Here is a 23,961-nt window from a genome sequence, read left to right as displayed (position 1 = left end):
GACATTAATATCAAACTGAAACACTTTATAACTATCTCTTAAAACAAGACAATTAGCATTATTGGTACTTTTCATTTAATATAAAGTCTATTTGTGAAGAATGTAGCCCTCCAAACTTCAAACATCAATTTAGTATCTTTAAAAGGTAGAATCTGGATTTTATAACAAAGTATGAAGAGTATTAATGGAATTGTTGTCCACTAGTATTAAAAGGTATTGTCATCAACTAGTTAACTGCATTGATGTACAGGACAATAACAGGTTATCATGGCCATCACTGCCTGTGTGCATATGAAAACCTGTTGTAGTCAAGAAGGGGGTATTGCCAATCTGAGGCTGTTGCAACAGGCTGCAGTCAGTGGTGATAAAGTGAATTCAAAGTCCCACAAAAACTAAAATTGAAAGTTAAAAAATATAGCAGATAGGATTTTGTTATATCTAGAGACCCCCAATCAAGTTTATTTCATTGTGGACAAGTCCCTCTACTAAATAAGTACAGTATATGAATTGTGTTTGTGTAGCCTGGTAAAGTGGTCACCTTGCAAAGTGCATTTATTTCTGCACTGAGATGAAGGCTGTCGTGTCCCTCTAGTTTATAATATAACCTCCAAAAGACTGTATGGACCCCAGTTTATTGTACATTTGGGTACACTTGATAACAATTTAATAAGGTGATCACAGTAGCAATAATTGTCACACGGTCCTCTCAATGCTATTTCCTCAAAATCTTAAAGGGACATTAAAGTCAAAATTAAACTGTCAGGATTCAAATAAATTCAGATGAATTCCATTATCAGATTGCACCCAGTCTTTTTATATCTACACTTTCTGATGCATCATCTACTAATGGGCATGTGCAAGACTTCACAGTGTATACGTACGTGGGTCTGTGATTGGCTGATAACTGGCATGGTATAGAAGGCTGGTAGATTTAATTTTAAATGAACAGTATATTTTTTTTCTTACAAATTTAAAAATTTACTTTAGAGTAAGTACAATTGCAATGTCTATTTATTATACACTTTTTATTATGCAATTCTACTATATTTAATGGCCCTTTAACAAAAACATACTTTTTTAGCATAGAAATATTATAATGGTATATTCTGAATCTGCTTGGATGAAAAAAAAAACAAAAAGCAATATATAATTTGTGTGGGCAACACAGTGAAATATGACAGTAGGGTTTAAATGAAAGCTGCAAACTAAAAGCTAAAATTGGTTTAGCTCCCTACTGTCTATGTTATCTGCAATATATGTATGTACTTATTATTTTTCCGCTAGTTCTGCACTAGTAAGACATTGCTGCAGATGAGTAGGGGGGTTATAAGACTTTAATTCACATGGCAGAAGTCTTATTATCCAAAAACAATAAGCACCATGACAACTCTGAGTGCTTATAATTGGCAGATATTGTGTAAAATTAGAATGGGAAATACATTCTCTATCAATGCTGAGATGACGCAAATCAGTGTAAAAATATATTATATTCTGAGCAAAACAGATGTACAGTTTTACTTTTGTAACATAAACCATAAAGGTACTTTTCTGTTATCTTACAAAAGAATAATATTGCAGCCAAGGGTGAATGTTTTCCAAAAATATTAACACCTTGCTGACTGCAATTGTTTTTTAATAGGCAAAGGGGCCTATCTATCAAGCTCCGAAAGGAGCTTGACGGCCCGTGTTTCTGGCGAGTCTTCAGACTCGCCAGAAACAGTAGTTATGAAGCAGCGGTCACAAAAACCGCTGCTCCATAACCTGTCCGCCTGCTCTGAGCAGGCGGACAGATATCGCTGCAATTCAACCCGATCGAGAACGATCGGGTTGATTGACACCCCCCTGCTGGCGGCCGATTGGCCGCAATTTTGCAGGGGGCGGCGTTGCACCAGCAGCTCTTGTGAGCTGCTGGTGCAATGCTGAATATGGAGAGCGTATTGCTCTCTGTATTCAGCGAGATCTGGCGGACCTGATCCGCACTGTCGGATCAGGTCCACCAGACTTTAGTAAATAGAGGCCAAACCCTCCACACCACTTACCTTATAAGGTGGATCAGTTCTTGACTTATTGAAGTAGACAAGTCTTGCCACTGTTATTCTATTAGCAATGGTTGTATTGTTTTACAGTATGTTATCTTATCACCTAGTGCAGTTTTTTTATATTAAAAAAAGGCTAGATTTTTTAAAATAAAAAACTATAATGCCTCTATTTTGAGGGCATTTGGGGCACATTTAGAAAATTAACCAGAGATTGGATCTCTAGTTAATTAGTTCATTTTCTGAGCGCTAATTGCTACTGTGAGCTTGTGGTAGCAATAACCAGCCACTTGTAATGGCTGGTTAATTATCACACTCCTGCAAAAGGGCAAATTTGTCAATATGCGGAAGCGTGATATTTTAGCGCTCCACTTGTAATCTAGCCCTATATGTTACAATCTGAAGGTGGTATATACCCCTTTAATAGACCACATATAATATGTGAAATGTTTTAGTTATTAAAGAGAAAAAAAGTGTAATTTTTATTTATGTAGCCTTTGATGTGCTAAACAAATTTAGTTCAAGTAAAGGATTCCTGATACGTAATTGAATTAAATGACGACTCTTTGGAACTGTAACATTTAAATGTGAATAGTACAGACAGGGAATTCCTTGTTACAGACGGAATGTAGAAGTAGTATTTAGTTAACCTGCATTAAAGGTGAAGGGCAAACAGGTACTGTAGAAATGATGGAGCATTATTGACTAGCGTGCATCTAATCACATGAGCTGTCAGGAATAGTTAGGTTTATTCTACAGACATGATTTTATAAGAAACTTTATTTTCGTATCCTTGTAAAAAATAAAGAAGTAATTCATTCAAGCTAGACAGCATCCCAAATGCTTAACCATTTTTCTAAAGATAAACACATCTCTTGTAAGTCCAAAATGTGTTAACAATTATTCTTTAAACACATCATTGCTAATCCTTGTTTATGTTATATTTTAATATAAAGGATCAAATTCGATTTATTTTTATTTTTTTATTTTTTTTTTGTTTCTTTCGTTTTAATAATCTTTTATTGAGGTTTTTATAAGACACATCATAATATACATATACAACAATAATCAGAAGCTATGTTATTTTTTCTAGTTAATGTCATTGAATATAAAGTTAACAATGTTTTAGTTGTAAAACAGCATGTTATCTGAAAATATAGTTGGGTAAACAGTAAACCTTCCTTATTAGCGAAACCTCCACCTCATTAATATGAGCAACATCCAAGGCTTAGGGTGAACGTAGATAGCAGAATAACCACTACAGTAACTATAAGTTTACAAAAAAATGAAAATATATACCTAAATGAAACCTCGATTTCTTTAGCATATGTTCCTCAAGTGAATATAGGGTCTCAATTGGACTTTGTTAGGCTAATTATACAGGAAAGAGGAATAATAACAATGGAAGTGGTTGCTCTTGTTCCTTAGCAGAGTATTGCAGTATGCAGTGATACATTTTTTATTGGACTAACATAATGTTTCAAATACAAGCTTTCAAGAGTTTTCCTCCCTTCCTCAGGTCTGAAGCAATACTGATCAATCTGATATAGAAACACACTACATACAACAAATGGAAGGGAGGGAGGGAGGGGGTGAGAGGGGTGTCATAAATAGTAGAGGATGTGTCTGAAGAAGAATATAGCTCAGAATAGCCAGAAATAGTAAATAAACAGAGGAGAGTTAATAAGTAAGATGAGAGGAAAAACTAAAGGAAAAAAGGGGGGAGGGCATGGCATGCACGAATAGAGCTACAATAATAAATTAAAACAAATGGATATAATAAAGGAGAAACGAGAATGTAGAGAAAAATAAATCAATATAAGACAATAAGATGAGAGATTATATAAAGATTTGGGAGTGTGTGAGAAAGCCAGAGTCTACATTAAGTCCTTCATTTCTGGTGTTGAAATGTTTGATCATTTTTATCTCAAACGTCTTTCGTTTATGAGAGTCTTTGAAATTCCCTTTAAGAACTTTAATCCTGGGGTTTAGGATGGAGTGACCAGTCTGGGTGAAGTGATGACCAACAGGGGTACAATATTCGTTTTCCTTGTGGTTTTTGATTGAGTGTCTGTGTAGATTCATTCTGAGATGCAGCTTTAGGCCAGTTTCTCCAATGTAGCAACCTCTGTCACACGCTGTACACTGTATCATGTACACCACATTAGTAGATGGCCACAAATAAGATCCTTTAATAATGTATAATGTGTTATTGTGTCTGGCTGTGTTGTTGTCACATATATGTTGAGACTCAAGGAATTCTTTTATGCCAAAAAAACACCACTCTTAACCAGGATAATAATGGTAGGAAAAAGAACAAAGATTTTACACCGCCAGCAGGATGTAACATCAAATTGGACAGTTACATTGAATGTTTTCGCCTGAGAGTGGCACCCCTAGTCACCGCACAAGAGAAAAAAAATTCTTACAACCTCTCACATATGGAAAGAAATGCCTTGGGGAACTTGATGAATAATAATAACATCATCATCAAGCCGGTGGACAAGGGTGGATCAGTAGTTATCATGAACACCCAGGACTACACTACAGAAGGTTACAGACAGTTGTCTGATATAAACTACTACAAAAAAATGGACAAGGACCCCACCAAGGAATATTCAGCTAAACTCACAAAACTTATCAAAACATATCCGAAACACATACAGCAAGAATTAGAAAATCTGGTACCTTCCAATCCTCAGATAGGTACCTTCTACATGCTGCCCAAAATCCACAAGCCAGGAAACCTAGGACGGCCCATTATAACAGGTATGGGAAGACTCATTGAACAAATATCTGGCTTAATAGATATGATAGTGCAACTATTGCCCAGCTTATAGAAATCATACATATATATCATTAGCAACTGGTATAACATTTGAACTATGTATTATATAAAATATCATGTAAAAGTGTAAAATAATAGTATAAAAAGTTAAACTCTATAGTAGGAGCGTGTGATCTAGTGAATGAGTAAAATGTAACTATGGGCCAAGATGAAAACTTGTCACTAATATAAACTTATGTAAGATAGCTTAGTAGGCTGTACATTGGTAGTAAGAAGTGCAAATAAGTTGAGCTTTTATTAGAGGATTATATAAGACCACATTTAGTGTATTATAGAGTCATATTATATATAATGGGTATACAGATTTTATGTGAAACCGAATATAACACATATTGAGCTAAATGGTAACTCAAAACATGAACCATTGGGGAGGTGATGAGTGTCATTTTGCATTGTCTTAGGCACCTGTAATAGTGTGACAATGTTTCCTATTGCTAATATGGGGTAGTTGGGATATACGGGAACATATAAACCTACAGTCGATTTAGTGTGCAGTTTCATCCTAATCAAATATGTATCACCATATCTTCATTTTAATATTGCAGGACTATATTTAATTTTTTTTGTAATACTCTGTAAAGATAAAAGAACATATTACTACCCCTATATATTTAATACTAAAATCTTATGTTGATGTATATGTGCTATACAACTGAGTCCATCTTACATATATTAAACTTAGAATCGCTGCTTAATTGTCCCCTTCTATCCTATTCCACTAACATCGAGTTGGAGTGTGAAATGTGAGGGAAAACGTGAGACGTTAGAGTGATGAGGAACCTTCAGGACAGAGCTGTGATCTGGCAGCTGTAGAACAGAAAGGGCCTCCAATGTCTCCACAGTCCCCGGATAAAGCTCAAAGCAAGGAGTTAGCTCGTATGCATAGGTGCCAGGATTCACAACATGCTCTGGATCACCCCATCGGGAGTCGGTTGCCCTCCCCCGGGGCTCCCAAAAGCATACCAGAATGTCCCCCTCGTAAAGGCAAGCTGGAGTAGAAGCAGTCCGGCACCTGAGCTTCTGGGTAAACTGCTCCAACTGGAGAGCCTCTTCGTATACACTTAGTCAAATTTTCCGACCTCAGGTAAAGTAGGCTATACTCTGGTTGTAGATCTGCTTGGATTGAGTGTCATTCATCTGGAGCAATGTACTCCACTGACATTTATCGCACTTTGGGTATCTACAGAACATTCTATGGGTTCAGTTCCATCCGAGGCATATCCTTGGCTGGTAGAGTGGTGCTGTAATCCCGATCACCATGTCTGAGGAACATAAGGAGATCTTCAAATTTTTGGCTTAAGTTAGTCTCCAATTCACCCAGGAGGGGCAAGTAACACTCCGTTATCCATCTCCATTGCATAAAGGTGTGCCATCAGTACAAAGGTATAGGTTAGATGTGTCTGTCTGGTTATCTCTCTAAGTTATTGAGAGCACGATAAGTTGTCTTTCAGCAAATCTGGTGTAAGTTCTAACCTCCGTAGGCTGCTGAACTCATAACAGTAATAGTATATCTACTTGGTCCGTAATAATAATGCACCTTCTTCTTTATTGGTGAAATAGTACTTTTCAGCCTCTAGAAGTGACTAGTTTAATTTGTTTGACCCTGGATCTCCGGTGCGGTGGGAGGGGTATGGAGGGGTGCTGAGAATTGCAGTTTAAGGCCGCTGCCATCAATTTTCAATGGTCCTGTTTAGAATTTCCATCTTTAAGATTGTTGTAAAGCTGATATCATTCTGTTCAGTAGCTTCTTTTACATAAGCAGGGATCAGTAGAAAAGCAGGATGAGACACTTAAAAGAAGATAATCGGTGGATTATCTAAACTGCATACGGAGCTACTAATTTTTGTGTAATAACATGGACTCTGCTCAGACACGCCCCCCTAGATTTTGTTTTTATTTGCAGGGCCAGTAAAGTAGAAATTACTTGAATAAATACTATATAACTTTATTTATAGTAGCCAAATATTTAAGAAACATACAAAAAATCAACATAGGGAAGCCTAGAAACATAAATATTGTATGATCACTATGAGGATAAAAATAGGCCAAAATTACTGGTATAACTATCATGTTAAATGGAGCACAATAAGATTGTAACATTTTATGTTTGTTCTTAAACGTCAATCACTTAGGTATGAATTAAACAACAGTTCAGGTTATGGAAACATGAGTAAGAATATAAGATTTTATTGATATGTTCAAAGATGTAGAAAAGTATGGCATTTTGTTTTAGAGCTGTTCTATTTAGTTCTTGCTTTCTTGTTCTAAATAATAACACAATGGACAAAGTTCTATAAATTTCTTGCATGCGCATGACTCACAGTTTATAATTAGTTATATGTCTCTCTTTTTTTTTGTTCTTCAAGATATTATGCTATCTGCTGTCAGCCTCTGGTTTACAGGAATAAGATGACGCCTTTGCGCATAGCTTTGATGCTTGGAGGCTGTTGGATCATCCCAACTTTTATATCCTTCCTCCCAATCATGCAGGGATGGAACAGCATAGGAATTCGAGAACTGGTGAGTAAAAAATGTGTCAATTTTAAAACTTTTTTTGTTAGTTCTTGTGTTTTATTTTGGATTCTTCTTCATATCGCTAAGGAGGAAACGGAGATCCAGAATAAATATCATTGAAATAACATAATCTGGACTCTTTAGCTTTGGTGGACCTTTGTAAGGGTCTTAGATACTCCTCACATTTCTTCTATAACTATAGGCATTATTACAAATATGTTTAGGCAGAAATATAAACCTACACTAACATATATTAACTTCAATAATCTACCCCAGATATAGTAGATAAACTTTATTTGTTAGATTTTTACTGTTTCATGAATAAGGTATGTGAGTAGTCTTATAAAGCATACAATCTAAAACTTTTTGGCCATTAAAAGCCGACCACTTTTATTTGTATATATTAGGACTTTTCATTAGAATTTAATACAATTTAAAGGGACAGTGTACACCAATTTTCATATAACTGCATGTAATAGACACTACTATAAAGAAGAATATGCACAGATACTTATATACTAATCAAGTATAAAACCTTTTAAAAACTTACTTAGAAGCTCCTTATTTAGCACTGTTAAGGAGGTTAGGCTGGGACACCCACTGAAATGGGCTGGAAAGCAAAAAGAGCAGACTCCCCTGCATATGAAAAGAGCCATTACACAAACAGGAGCAAGCTGGAGTCTGTAGACATCAGTATATATCTAAAACTTTGGGGCTTGGTTAGGAGTCTGAAAATCAGCACAATGATATTTAAAAATATATATATCCTATATAATAAAAGACCAAGTGGGTTTGTCCGAAGCTGTCATGCGCAGTAGAGACTGCGCGCAAGGACATACACACTTGGCCTACCTCACCAGGCAACTGTTGTGGAGTGGGCGTGGCCGGACGGGTGTGGCATGGGTGGGACCGGATGTGACGTGGGCGGGGCAGGTGTGGCACGGGGCGTGATAGGGCGGGGTCGGATGCACCGTGAGAGATAGAGAGCTCTAAAGAGGGGGATAGAGAGAGCAGAAGAGGGGGGATAAAGAGAGGGGGGAGAGACAGCAAAAGAGAGGGGGGAGAGACAGCAAAAGAGAGACACTAAAAGAGAGGGGGGAGAAAGAGCAAAAAGAGGGGAGAGAGAGCAAAAAGAGGGGGGAGAGAGAGAGCAAAACAGAGGAAGAGAGACAGCAAAAGAGAGAGGGGAGAGAGAGCAGAAGAGTAGGAGAGAGAGAGAGCACAAAAGAGGAGGATAGAAAGCACAAAAGAGGGGGAGAGAGAGCTCAAAAGAGAGGGGGGAGAGAGAGCTCAAAAGAGAGGGGGAGAGAGCGCTAAAAAGGGGGGAGAGAGAGCGCAAAAGAGAAGGGGGAGAGAGAGCACAAAAGAGAAGGGGAAGAGAGCGCAAACGAGAAGGGGGAGAGAGGGCAAAAGAGAGGGGGAGAGATCGCTAAAGAGAGGGGGAGAGAGAGCAAAAGAGGGGGGAGAGAGAGAGCAAAAGAGAGGGGGAGAGAGAGAGCAAAAGAGAGGGGGGGTGCAAAAGAGGGGGAGAGAGCGCAAAAGAGGGGGGAGAGAGTGCAAAAGAGGGGGGAGAGAGCACAAAAGAGAGGAGGAGAGAGCGCAAAAGAGGGGGGGAGAGAGCGTAAAAGAGGGGGGAGAGAGAGCAAAACAGAGGGGAAAGAGTGCAAAAGAGAGGGGGAGAGAGCGCAAAAGAGAGTGGGGAGAGAGCGCAAAAGAGGGGGGAGAGAGCGCAAAAGAGGGGGGAGAGAGGGCAAAAGAGAGGGGAGAGAGAGCAAAAGAGGGGGGAGAGAGCGTAAAAGAGGGGGAAAGAGCACAAAAGAGAGGGTAAAGAGGGCAAAAGAGAGGGGGAGAGAGCGCAAAAGAGGGGGAGAGAGCGCAAAAGAGGGGGAAGAGAGCGCAAAGAGGGGGGGAGAGAGGGCAAAAGAGGGGGGAGAGAGAGCAAAAGAGGGGGGAGAGAGAGCAAAAGAGGGGGAGAGAGAGCTCAAAAGAGAGGGGGGAGAGAGAGCTCAAAAGAGTGGGGGAGAGAGCGCTAAAAAGGGGGGAGAGAGAGCGCAAAAGAGAAGGGGGAGAGAGAGCACAAAAGAGAAGGGGAAGAGAGCGCAAACGAGAAGGGGTAGAGAGGGCAAAAGAGAGGGGGAGAGAGCGCTAAAGAGAGGGGGAGAGAGAGCAAAAGAGGGGGGAGAGAGAGAGCAAAAGAGAGGGGGAGAGAGAGAGCAAAAGAGAGGGGGGGCGCAAAAGAGGGGGAGAGAGCGCAAAAGAGGGGGGAGAGAGTGCAAAAGAGGGGGGAGAGAGCACAAAAGAGAGGAGGAGAGAGCGCAAAAGAGGGGGGGAGAGAGCGTAAAAGAGGGGGGAGAGAGAGCAAAACAGAGGGGAAAGAGTGCAAAAGAGAGGGGGTGAGAGCGCAAAAGAGAGGGGGGAGAGAGCGCAAAAGAGGGGGAGAGAGCGCAAAAGAGGGGGGGAGAGAGGGCAAAAGAGGGGGGGAGAGAGAGCAAAAGAGGGGGGGAGAGCGTAAAAGAGGGGGAAAGAGCACAAAAGAGAGGGTAAAGAGGGCAAAAGAGAGGGGGAGAGAGCGCAAAAGAGGGGGGAGAGAGCGCAAAGAGGGGGGAGAGAGGGCAAAAGAGGGGGGAGTTAGAGCAAAAGAGGGGGGAGAGAGAGCAAAAGAGGGGGAGAGAGAGCAAAATAGGGGAGAGAGAGCAAAAGAGGGGAAGAGAGAGCAAAATAGGGGAAGAGAGCAAAAGAGGGGAAGATAGCGCAAAATAGGGGAGAGAGAGCAAAAGAGGAGGGAGAGAGCAGAAGAGGGGCGGGCAAGAGAGAGCGTAAAAGAGAGGGGGAGAGAGAGGGAGCAAGGTTTAGAACCACGGTACTTAAAAAAATTGGCCCGTGTACACGGGCTTTAGGACTAGTATATATATAAATGGATAATCTACAAAACATATATGCAAAGAAATATCTAGTGTACAATGTCCCTCTAAGTTAAAATACAACTGGTGTATGTTTTGTAGATTTCTCCAACATTGGTGTGTCCGGTCCACGGCGTCATCCTTGTGGGATATTCTCTTCCCCAACAGGAAATGGCAAAGAGTCCCAGCAAAGCTGGTCACATGATCCCTCCTAGGCTCCGCCCACCCCAGTCATTCTCTTTGCCGTTGCACAGGCAACATCTCCACGGAGATGGTTAAGAGTTTTTTGGTGTTTAAATGTAGTTTTATTCTTCTATCAAGTGTTATTTTAAAATAGTGCTGGTATGTACTATTTACTCTGAAACAGAAAAGGATGAAGATTTCTGTTTGTAAGAGGAAGATGATTTTAGCAGACAGTAACTAAAATCGATTGCTGTTTCCACACAGGACTGTTGAGATGAAGTAACTTCAGTTGGGGGAAACAGTTAGCAGACTTTTCTGCTTAAGGTATGACTAGCCATATTTCTAACAAGACCATGTAATGCTGGAAGGCTGTCATTTCCCCTCATGGGGACCGGTAAGCCATTTTCTTAGTTAAACATAAAAGAATAAAGGGCTTCAAAAAGGGCTTAAAAACTGGTAGACATTTTTCTGGGCTAAAACGATTGCTTTACTAGGCATATTATGCAGATTCTAACTAATTATTGGTATTATAATCTTGGGGAACGTTTAGAAAAACGGCAGGCACTGTGTTGGACACCTTTTTCAGATGGGGGCCTTTCTAGTTATAGACAGAGCCTCATTCTGGGACTGTATAGGGGTTAAATGTAAAAACGGCTCCGGTTCCGTTAATTTAAGGGTTAAAGCTCTGAAATTTGGTGTGCAATACTTTTAATGCTTTAAGACACTGTGGTGAAATTTTGGTGAATTTTGAACAATTCCTTCATACTTTTTCACATATTCAGTAATAAAGTGTTTTCAGTTTGAAATTTAAAGTGACAGTAACGGTTTTATTTTAAAACGTTTTTTGTGCTTTGTTGACAAGTTTAAGCCTGTTTAACATGTCTGTACCATCAGATAAGCTATGTTCTATATGTATGAAAGCCAATGTGTCTCCCCATTTAAATTTATGTGATAATTGTGCCATAGTGTCCAAACAAAGTAAGGACAGTAATGCCACAGATAATGATATTGCCCAAGATGATTCCTCAAATGAGGGGAGTAAACATGATACTACATCATCCCCTACTGTGTCTACACCAGTTATGCCCACACAGGAGGCCCCTAGTACATCTAGTGTGCCAATACTTATTACCATGCAACAATTAACGGCTGTAATGGATAACTCCATAGCAAATCTTTTATCCAAAATGCCTACTTATCAGAGAAAGCGCGATTGCTCTGTTTTAAACACTGAAGAGCAAGAGGATGCTGATGATAATTGTTCTGTCATACCCTCACACCAATCTGAAGGGGCCATGAGGGAGGTTTTGTCTGATGGGGAAATTTCAGATTCAGGAAAAAATTCTCATCAAGCTGAACCTGATGTTGTGACATTTAAATTTAAATTAGAACATCTCCGCACACTGCTTAAGGAGGTGTTATCTACTCTGGATGATTGTGACAATTTGGTCATTCCAGAGAAATTATGTAAGATGGACAAGTTCCTAGAGGTTCCGGTGCCCCCCGACGCTTTTCCTATACCCAAGCGGGTGGCGGACATAGTAAATAAAGAGTGGGAAAGGCCCGGCATACCTTTTGTTCCCCCCCCCTATATTTAAGAAATTATTTCCTATAGTCGACCCCAGAAAGGACTTATGGCAGACAGTCCCCAAGGTCGAGGGGGCGGTTTCTACTCTAAACAAACGCACTACTATTCCTATTGAAGATAGTTGTGCTTTCAAAGATCCTATGGATAAGAAATTAGAGGGTTTGCTTAAAAAGATTTTTGTACAGCAAGGTTACCTTCTACAACCAATTTCATGCATTGTTCCTGTCACTACGGCAGCGTGTTTCTGGTTCGAGGAACTAGAAAAATCGCTCAGTAAAGAATCTTCGTATGAGGAGGTTATGGACAGAGTTCAAGCACTTAAATTGGCTAACTCTTTTGTTTTAGATGCTGCTTTGCAATTAGCTAGATTAGCGGCGAAAAATTCAGGGTTTGCTGTCATGGCGCGCAGAGCGCTTTGGCTAAAGTCTTGGTCAGCGGATGTGTCTTCCAAGACAAAATTGCTTAACATTCCTTTCAAAGGTAAAACATTATTTGGACCTGATTTGAAAGAGATTATTTCAGACATCACTGGGGGAAAGGGCCACGCCCTCCCACAGGATAGGTCTTTTAAGGCTAAAAATAAGCCTAATTTTCGTCCCTTTCGCAGAAACGGACCAGTCTCTAATTCTGTATCCTCTAAGCAAGAGGGTAATACTTCACAACCCAAACCAGCCTGGAAACCAATGCAAGGCTGGAACAAGGGTAAGCAGGCCAAGAAGCCTACCACTGCTACCAAAACAGCATGAAGGGATAGCCCCCGATCCGGGACCGGATCTAGTGGGGGGCAGACTTTCTCTCTTTGCTCAGGCTTGGGCAAGAGATGTTCAGGATCCTTGGGCGCTAGAAATAGTTTCTCAAGGTTATCTCCTGGAATTCAAGGAACTACCCCCAAGGGGAAGGTTCCACAGGTCTCAATTATCTTCAAACCAAATAAAGAGACAGGCATTCTTACATTGTGTAGAAGACCTGTTAAAGATGGGAGTGATACATCCAGTTCCAATAAGAGAACAAGGAATGGGATTTTATTCCAATCTGTTCATAGTTCCCAAAAAAGAGGGAACATTCAGACCAATTTTGGATCTAAAGATCCTAAACAAATTTCTCAGGGTACCATCGTTCAAAATGGAAACTATTCGAACGATCCTACCTACTATCCAGGAAAATCAATTTATGACTACCGTGAATTTAAAGGACTTATGGCAGACAGTCCCCAAGGTCGAGGGGGCGGTTTCTACTCTAAACAAACGCACTACTATTCCTATTGAAGATAGTTGTGCTTTCAAAGATCCTATGGATAAGAAATTAGAGGGTTTGCTTAAAAAGATTTTTGTACAGCAAGGTTACCTTCTACAACCAATTTCATGCATTGTTCCTGTCACTACGGCAGCGTGTTTCTGGTTCGAGGAACTAGAAAAATCGCTCAGTAAAGAATCTTCGTATGAGGAGGTTATGGACAGAGTTCAAGCACTTAAATTGGCTAACTCTTTTGTTTTAGATGCCGCTTTGCAATTAGCTAGATTAGCGGCGAAAAATTCAGGGTTTGCTGTCGTGGCGCGCAGAGCGCTTTGGCTAAAGTCTTGGTCAGCGGATGTGTCTTCCAAGACAAAATTGCTTAACATTCCTTTCAAAGGTAAAACATTATTTGGACCTGATTTGAAAGAGATTATTTCAGACATCACTGGGGGAAAGGGCCACGCCCTCCCACAGGATAGGTCTTTTAAGGCTAAAAATAAGCCTAATTTTCGTCCCTTTCGCAGAAACGGACCAGTCTCTAATTCTGTATCCTCTAAGCAAGAGGGTAATACTTCACAACCCAAACCAGCCTGGAAACCAATGCAAGGCTGGAACAAGGGTAAGCAGGCCAAGAAGCCTACCACTGCTACCAAAACAGCATGAAGGGATAGCCCCCGATCCGGGACCGGATCTAGTGGGGGGCAGACTTTCTCTCTTTGCTCAGGCTTGGGCAAGAGATGTTCAGGATCCTTGGGCGCTAGAAATAGTTTCTCAAGGTTATCTCCTGGAATTCAAGGAACTACCCCCAAGGGGAAGGTTCCACAGGTCTCAATTATCTTCAAACCAAATAAAGAGACAGGCATTCTTACATTGTGTAGAAGACCTGTTAAAGATGGGAGTGATACATCCAGTTCCAATAAGAGAACAAGGAATGGGATTTTATTCCAATCTGTTCATAGTTCCCAAAAAAGAGGGAACATTCAGACCAATTTTGGATCTAAAGATCCTAAACAAATTTCTCAGGGTACCATCGTTCAAAATGGAAACTATTCGAACGATCCTACCTACTATCCAGGAAAATCAATTTATGACTACCGTGGATTTAAAGGATGCGTACCTACATATTCCTATCCACAAGGAACATCATCAGTTCCTAAGGTTCGCTTTTCTGGACAAGCATTACCAGTTTGTGGCACTTCCATTCGGATTAGCCACTTCTCCAAGGATTTTCACAAAGGTACTAGGGTCCCTTCTAGCGGTTCTAAGACCAAGGGGCATTGCAGTAGTACCTTACTTGGACGCATCCTGATTCAAGCGTCGTCCATGTCAAAAGCAAAGGCTCATACGGACATCGTTCTAGCCTTTCTCAGATCTCACGGATGGAAGGTGAACAAAGAAAAAAGTTCTCTGTCCCCGTCAACAAGAGTTCCCTTCTTGGGAACAATAATAGATTCCTTAGAAATGAGGATTTTTCTGACAGAGGTCAGAAAATCAAAACTTCTAAGCTCTTGTCAAGTACTTCATTCTGTTCCTCGTCCTTCCATAGCGCAGTGCATGGAAGTAATAGGATTGATGGTTGCAACAATGGACATAGTTCCTTTTGCACAAATTCATCTAAGACCATTACAACTGTGCATGCTCAGACAGTGGAATGGGGATTATACAGACTTGTCTCCGACGATTCAAGTAGATCAAAAGACCAGAGATTCACTCCGTTGGTGGCTGACCCTGGACAATCTGTCACAGGGAATGAGCTTCCGCAGACCAGAGTGGGTCATTGTCATGACCGACGCCAGCCTAGTGGGCTGGGGCGCGGTCTGGGAATCCCTGAAAGCTCAGGGTCTATGGTCTCGGGAAGAGTCTCTTCTCCCGATAAACATTCTGGAACTGAGAGCGATATTCAATGCTCTCAGAGCTTGGCCTCAACTAGCAAAGGCCAAATTCATAAGGTTTCAGTCAGACAACATGACGAACGTTGCATATATCAATCATCAGGGGGGAACAAGGAGTTCCCTGGCGATGAAAGAAGTGACCAAGATAATTCAATGGGCGGAGGATCACTCCTGCCACTTGTCTGCGATCCACTTCCCAGGAGTGGAAAATTGGGAAGCGGATTTTCTGAGTCGTCAGACATTCCATCCGGGGGAGTGGGAACTCCATCCGGAAATCTTTGCCCAAATAACTCAATTATGGGGCATTCCAGACATGGATCTGATGGCGTCTCGTCAGAACTTCAAGGTTCCTTGCTACGGGTCCAGATCCAGGGATCCCAAGGCGACCCTAGTAGATGCACTAGTAGCACCTTGGACCTTCAACCTAGCTTATGTATTCCCACCGTTTCCTCTCATCCCCAGGCTGGTAGCCAGGATCAATCAGGAGAGGGCCTCGGTGATCTTGATAGCTCCTGCGTGGCCACGCAGGACTTGGTATGCAGACCTGGTGAATATGTCATCGGCTCCACCATGGAAGCTACCTTTGAGACAGGACCTTCTTGTTCAGGGTCCATTCGAACATCCGAATCTGGTTTCCCTCCAACTGACGGCTTGGAGATTGAACGCTTGATTTTATCAAAGCGTGGGTTTTCAGATTCTGTAATAGATACTCTGATTCAGGCTAGAAAGCCTGTAACTAGAAAAATTTACCATAAAATATGGAAAAAATATATCTGTTGGTGTGAATCTAAAGGATTCCCATGGAACAAGATAAAAATTCCTAAGATTCTATCCTTTCTACAAGAAGGTTTGGAGAAAGGATTATCTGCAAGTTCTCTGAAGGGACAGATCTCTGCTTTATCTGTTTTACTTCACAAAAGACTGGCAGCTGTGCCAGATGTTCAAGCATTTGTTCAGGCTCTGGTTAGGATCAAGCCTGTTTACAGACCTTTGACTCCTCCCTGGAGTCTAAATCTAGTTCTTTCAGTTCTTCAAGGGGTTCCGTTTGAACCCTTACATTCCGTAGATATTAAGTTATTATCTTGGAAAGTTTTGTTTTTGGTTGCAATTTCTTCTGCTAGAAGAGTTTCAGAGTTATCTGCTCTGCAGTGTTCTCCGTCCTATCTGGTGTTCCATGCAGATAAGGTGGTTTTGCGTACTAAGCCTGGTTTTCTTCCGAAAGTTGTTTCCAACAAAAATATTAACCAGGAGATAGTTGTACCTTCTTTGTGTCCGAATCCAGTTTCAAAGAAGGAACGTTTGTTACACAATTTGGACGTAGTTCGTGCTCTAAAATTCTATTTAGAGGCTACTAAAGATTTCAGACAAACATCTTCCTTGTTTGTTGTTTATTCTGGTAAAAGGAGAGGTCAAAAAGCGACTTCTACCTCTCTTTCCTTTTGGCTTAAAAGCATTATCCGATTGGCTTATGAGACTGCCGGACGGCAGCCTCCTGAAAGAATCACAGCTCACTCCACTAGGGCTGTGGCTTCCACATGGGCCTTCAAGAACGAGGCTTCTGTTGACCAGATATGTAAGGCAGCGACTTGGTCTTCACTGCACACTTTTGCCAAATTTTACAAATTTGATACTTTTGCTTCTTCGGAGGCTATTTTTGGGAGAAAGGTTTTGCAAGCCGTGGTGCCTTCAATTTAGATGACCTGATTTGCTCCCTCCCTTCATCCGTGTCCTAAAGCTTTGGTATTGGTTCCCACAAGTAAGGATGACGCCGTGGACCGGACACACCAATATTGGAGAAAACAGAATTTATGCTTACCTGATAAATTACTTTCTCCAACGGTGTGTCCGGTCCACGGCCCGCCCTGGTTTTTTAATCAGGTCTGATGAATTATTTTCTCTAACTACAGTCACCACTGTATCATATGGTTTCTCCTATATATATTTCCTCCTGTCCGTCGGTCGAATGACTGGGGTGGGCGGAGCCTAGGAGGGATCATGTGACCAGCTTTGCTGGGACTCTTTGCCATTTCCTGTTGGGGAAGAGAATATCCCACAAGTAAGGATGACGCCGTGGACCGGACACACCGTTGGAGAAAGTAATTTATCAGGTAAGCATAAATTCTGTTTTTTTTCCGTTTCTCCTTTTTCTTTTATTTATAATGAGCTAAATTCAATTTATGTGTTTATATAATGTGTATAATGTTATCACTTTTCTTATCAAAAGTTCCATAAAAATACTTTTTTTTTTAGAAAAAAATAAGTAAAAAATTCTATACACATAGTAAAATACAGGAGAATATGGTTCCACTAAATTTCAAGGATGTTCTCTTTATTATATTCTTAATTCCAAGGTGTTTTACTAGATAGAACAAGATTAGAACTGGACAAGAAATGCGCAATAACATTCATTAATGTGGATTTTACTTGCTAATTTTCAGTGAAACATGATTATACTTGCTGATACTACAAGGAAGCTGCTGTTTAAAAGTAATGTGTTTGCCTCAATCTCACTAGTTTAAGATGGTTAATATGGCTGCATGTGTTACACATTAAAGATTTCCTTTATTTTTTTATGCAAAGCCTCTATTTGATGATACGTTTAGATAGCAGTTGCTTCCTAACAGACAATTTTCTCTTTTGCTCAAATTTTCCCAGAACTTGTGATGATAAAGTTTTTCATCATGAACACTGTTTTGCTGTCATCACTGTTAAAACTGTTTAGTTGTTAAGTCTGTGAACGTATTTATATAAAAGAAAATCAGCAGTGACACACAAATAATTATAAATTAAAAAATACTGGTATTTTTTTATTTTTCAAAAAGGGTTTGAAATCCAGATAAGAGGACAATCAATTATAATGAACAAAGAATACTGCTATATGAGTTTCATTTTATATATATATATATATATATATATATATATATATATATATATATATATATATATATATATATAGTAGATAGATAGATAGAGAGAGAAAGAGAGAGAGAGAGAGAGAGAGAGAGAGAGAGAGAAAGAAAGAGAGCAGAGGGAGAGAGAGAGAGAGAGAGAGAGAGAGAGAAAGAAAGAGAGCAGAGGGAGAGAGAGAGAGAGAGAGAGAGAGAGAGAGAGAGAGATGAAAGGGACATGAAACCCAAAATGTTTCTTTCATGATTCAGTTACATCATAACATTTTAAACGTTTCCATTTTTATTTATCTAATTTGCTTCATTCTTTTGGTATCATTTGTTGAAAAGTATATCTTGTATCTCTCTCTCTCTCTATATATATATATATATATATATACACACATTTAAGATGATAGATAGATAGATAGATAGATAGATAGATAGATAGAGAGAGAGCAAGAGGAGAGAGAGAGAGAGAGAGATATTAAAGGGACATGAAACCCTTTTTTTCATGATTCAGTTACAGCATATAATTTTATACAACTTTTCCTTTTACATGTATCTAACTTGCTTCTTTTTCTTGGTATCCTTTGTTGAAAAGTATTTCTAGGTAAGTTTAGGAGCGACAGTGCACTACTGGAAGCTAGCTGCTGATTGGTGGCTGAACATCTATGCCTCTTGTCATTGGCTCACCTGATGTGTTCAGTTAGATTCCATTAGTGCTGTGATGCAGCTTTAACAAAGGACACTAAGCGAATTAAGCAAATATAATATAAGTAAATTGGAAAGTTGTTTGAAACTGTACGTACTATTAAAATTACAAAAGAAACATTTTGGGTCTCATGTCCCTTTAACATTCTTTACTAAGTTTTAATCCTTTCTACGTTATCAGCAGACAATGTATAAATTACAGTTTAGTGCATAAAGTATGTTACATATATTTAGTGTGTTGTGGGTGCAGCTCTTAATGCCTAAAGGATGACTGCATATTAATAAAAAGCATCTAGAAATAACCTGAGCTGCCATGTAAGTGACATGTGATCTTGGTATATTGTGTTGCTAAAACACATTATAGTCCATTGATAAAATGTTAATATGTGAGAGTTACCTAGATTCACAAAGTTTTAGGCAGATGACACACATGGACTTCAGATCAGTTCTATATAAGCTAACCTTTGTATTTGTTTTGTAAAAGGCCTTTACCTTAATTTCTTTTCACATCAGTTTTGCCTAAACTTAAACAAGGGACATAAGTCCCATAGTGACTATAGTCAATCACAATGAACCCTTCCATTCCATGCTGTTTATGAGCTTCTAACACCATAATCACAAAACAATAACTCACATACATTTTCTAAGACTGGAATGGCTTCTACAGTCTCTTCAATATATATACTAATCCATACAGTCTATTTCCTAAAACTCACTCTTATCCCTTTTCTTAGGCTGCATAGAATAACTCAGAAACTGCAGACTAGAAAGTCTACTCAAGTCTTACTGAATCTAGGGAGCAACCCAGGTAAAATAACTTAACACTCAAATCTATATCTTCAACTTGAAAAATGCATGCGTGCAAAGTACATGAAATGGATAAAACATGCTAAAAAATATATCTTTGGTTTCACACTATGTAAAACTAGACATGCGGGATGCTATTCATTATGCGCACTAAAATATAGATAATCTGGCACTTTAAAATATATAAATTATGGGCCAGATTACAAGTGGCACACTAATGAAAGCATGTGTCACAATAAGCAATATCGCTGGACCATGCTAACTTTAGCGCACAACTTGATATTACAAGTTCATTGTAAATCCCATTTATCAGAGAAGTGTAAGCATCGCTAATATCACTCTAGGGCAATTTATACTATAAACGGAGAATGTAACTGTGATAAATAGCTATAAATTTCAAAGTTATAGGTTGCGCTCAAGCAAAAGCTGAAACTGCACTAGAATATTTAACTTGATGAGTAACTTGATACCTAAGTAAAGTGTAAGGGTTAAAAAAAGTATCTCAAAACACATAAAAACATATTAAAATAAACTATTACACTCATATATACACTTTTTAATATATATATATACTGTGTATATATATATATATATATATATATATATACAGGGAGTGCAGAATTATTAGGCAAGTTGTATTTTTGAGGATTAATTTTATTATTGGACAACAACCATGTTCTCAATGAACCCAAAAAACTCATTAATATCAAAGCTGAATAGTTTTGGAAGTAGTTTTTAGTTTGTTTTTAGTTATAGCTATTTTAGGGGGATACATCTCAACATTCACAAATATACATTTCTGACATTCAAAAACAAAACAAAAACAAATCAGTGACCAATATAGCCACCTTTCTTTGCAAGGACACTCAAAAGCCTGCCATCCATGGATTCTGTCAGTGTTTTGATCTGTTCACCATCAACATTGCGTGCAGCAGCAACCACAGCCTCCCAGACACTGTTCAGAGAGGTGTACTATTTTCCCTCCTTGTAAATCTCACATTTGATGATGGACCACAGGTTCTCAATGGGGTTCAGATCAGGTGAACAAGGAGGCCATGTCATTAGATTTTCTTCTTTTATACCCTTTCTTGCCAGCCACGCTGTGGAGTACTTGGACGCGTGTGATGGAGCATTGCCCTGCATGAAAATCATGTTTTTCTTGAAGGATGCAGACTTCTTCCTGTACCACTGCTTGAAGAAGGTGTCTTCCAGAAACTGGCAGTAGGACTGGGAGTTGAGCTTGACTCCATCCTCAACCCGAAAAGGCCCCACAAGCTCATCTTTGATGATACCAGCCCAAACCAGTACTCTACCTCCACCTTGCTGGCGTCTGAGTCGGACTGGAGCTCTCTGCCCTTTACCAATCCAGCCACGGGCCCATCCATCTGGCCCATCAAGACTCACTCTCATTTCATCAGTCCATAAAACCTTAGAAAAATCAGTCTTGAGATATTTCTTGGCCCAGTCTTGACGTTTCAGCTTGTGTGTCTTGTTCAGTGGTGGTCGTCTTTCAGCCTTTCTTACCTTGGCCATGTCTCTGAGTATTGCACACCTTGTGCTTTTGGGCACTCCAGTGATGTTGCAGCTCTGAAATATGGCCAAACTGGTGGCAAGTGGCATCTTGGCAGCTGCACGCTTGACTTTTCTCAGTTCATGGGCAGTTATTTTGCGCCTTGGTTTTTCCACACGCTTCTTGCGACCCTGTTGACTATTTTGAATGAAACGCTTGATTGTTCGATGATCACGCTTCAGAAGCTTTGCAATTTTAAGAGTGCTGCATCCCTCTGCAAGATATCTCACTATTTTTGACTTTTCTGAGCCTGTCAAGTCCTTCTTTTGACCCATTTTGCCAAAGGAAAGGACGTTGCCTAATAATTATGCACACCTGATATAGGGTGTTGATGTCATTAGACCACACCCCTTCTCATTACAGAGATGCACATCACCTAATATGCTTAATTGGTAATAGGCTTTCGAGCCTATACAGCTTGGAGTAAGACAACATGCATAAAGAGGATGATGTGGTCAAAATACTCATTTGCCTAATAATTCTGCACTCCCTGTATGTGTATATATATATATATATATATATATATATATATATACAGTATATATATATATATATATATATATATATACATACAGTATATACAGTATATATATATATATATATACAATATATATATATATATATATATACAGTATGTATATATATATATATATATATATACACAGTATATACAGTATATATATATACAATTTGAAGATTACAGCACTCTCACAAACTCCTGCAGATTCAGCTATGTTCTGACCAGAGTGCATCAAGGATACAATAAATGAAAGAAATAAATGCACTCTCTGGATTTTAAAGTTACAAATAAGCTTTACTGTGTGACGTTTTGAGGCTTTTACCTCTTCCTCAGACAAAAAAATTGTGAAAAGTGAAATATTATAAAGATATACATAAGCCCCTCCCCTCAGTGCACCACCAATCACATGTGAACCTGTACCCGTTGCAATCCATCAACAAATTAGCCTCTAGCCATATGCTTATTTCATAATCTGACACAAGGATACAAGGATACAATCCAATATAACACCAAAAATACTGTAACACAAAATAAAAATATATACAAATGACACAGTGTATTGACATAACCATATGTCTATCAAATCTGTAGTATTTGCTGTTTATATTTATTTATTCAAATAATACCTAATCATAGTTTGACCCTGTCTAAGAGCTCATAAAACATGAACTGTGCTGCAGGGAAATGGAAAAAGATGTAGATCGTAATAACTCTGTATACAATGTTACGCACCATAGAGATAATTTCTGCTGTGGAACACTTTAAAAGACACATTAACATATGCTATATAGCCTAATGCAGTACTTGTATTAATCAACCCATACTTTGGATCCATTAATTCCTATTGCTACGGAATTGTATCAAAAGCCTAAGACGCCATCCGTAACAGCTTTACGGTCGCCTCACATATTGTGTTCGCAGGCAAAAAGGGGGCGTGGCCTAATCAGCATGTATACTACGTAACACTAATGGATTAGCTAGTTGGGATAAGATAGGGGACCCTGCGCATAGCAATAGTAAACATGTGTAAACAACATGCAGTTAACGTGTGTGCGGGATGTAATCTATCCACACTGTCTACGGGCTAGTACTACCACACTCAGTAAATCAGGCAATTGATTAATTGAGAAATACCCACTGTTAAAATCATATCAAATGAGTCCAGTGGAATGGAATATGGGGTTTTCTAACATGATTTACGTGCAAGAGTCTAATAGACTATGAATATTTGTATATGCCTAAATGTCTGTATTTAAATATGTATATATAGGTGTGTGTCTGACCTAATGCAACTGTAGATAGTAATACTGTCATGCTAAAATAATAGGCAAATATAGAGTATGTGTACAATGGCTGAACCAGCCTTTAGAATAAAAATAGCTTTATCATATGAACATATGTCAAAAACATCATATGTGTACCCTATAACGCCTCCCAGAAGACGTGAACATAAACAAAGTGAGCCAAAACTAGTAAAAAACTAGTAAAAATAACAACACCTGGTGTATTCTATAGACATGATACAGTCTATTACCAACATACCTGAATTGGGGCTGTCATCTTTGTTGGTAACAATGGATGTAAACAGTCTATATACCATCATCCCACACTCAGATGGAATAAAAGCAGTGGATAAAGCACTACTGAAATACCCCTACCTAGGTCCAGACCCAGAATATATCTGCAGGATTCTACATCTGTGTTTAACACACAATTATTTCCGTTTTGAGACCACCTTCTATTTACAACTCACAGGCACGTCTGTGGGCTCGAGTATGGCCCCTTCATATGCCAACCTGTACATGGCAGACTATGAAACAACAGAAATTAAGGTATAAGACAATCCCAACATATCATTCTATAAAAGATATATAGATGATATTTTCCTCATCTGGAATGGACACAGTAACAAACTTGAGGGATGGGTCTCAGAACTCAACTCTATGATGACTCCAGTGAAGTTCAAAATGGAGTTTAGTGACGAGAGGATATACTTTTTGGATCTAAGGATTTTTAAAAATGAAAGAAAATTGGCTACAACTTTATATCAGAAGTCTATAGACCACAATTCAATCCTTCTGGCTACCAGCAACCATCTCAGGTCATTGATTAGGGCCATTCCTAAAGCCCAAATGACCAGAGTGATGAGGAACAACACATTACCAGAAAAGACAACCATGCAAGTACAGGAAATGTCTAAAAAATTCCTGAGGAGAGGATATGCCGAACCATTGATAAAGGCTATAAAGGAAAATGTCACTAAAAAAGATC

General features: G+C 39.3%; 1 protein-coding gene across 1 annotated transcript in view; it reads left to right on the top strand.

The window, feature by feature from the left end:
* The window catches only part of HTR4 (5-hydroxytryptamine receptor 4), a 508,576-nt gene that overhangs the window by 109,307 nt on the left and 375,308 nt on the right, over positions 1-23,961 (top strand). The window contains exon 4 of the mRNA XM_053719276.1: positions 7,251-7,404. Within this exon, the coding sequence (XP_053575251.1) occupies positions 7,251-7,404 (154 nt within the window). The remainder of the gene's footprint in view (positions 1-7,250; positions 7,405-23,961) is intronic.

Source organism: Bombina bombina, chromosome 6 (assembly GCF_027579735.1).
Source record: "Bombina bombina isolate aBomBom1 chromosome 6, aBomBom1.pri, whole genome shotgun sequence".
Lineage (NCBI taxonomy): Eukaryota > Metazoa > Chordata > Amphibia > Anura > Bombinatoridae > Bombina > Bombina bombina.
This window is presented reverse-complemented; position numbering and strand designations above follow the sequence as displayed.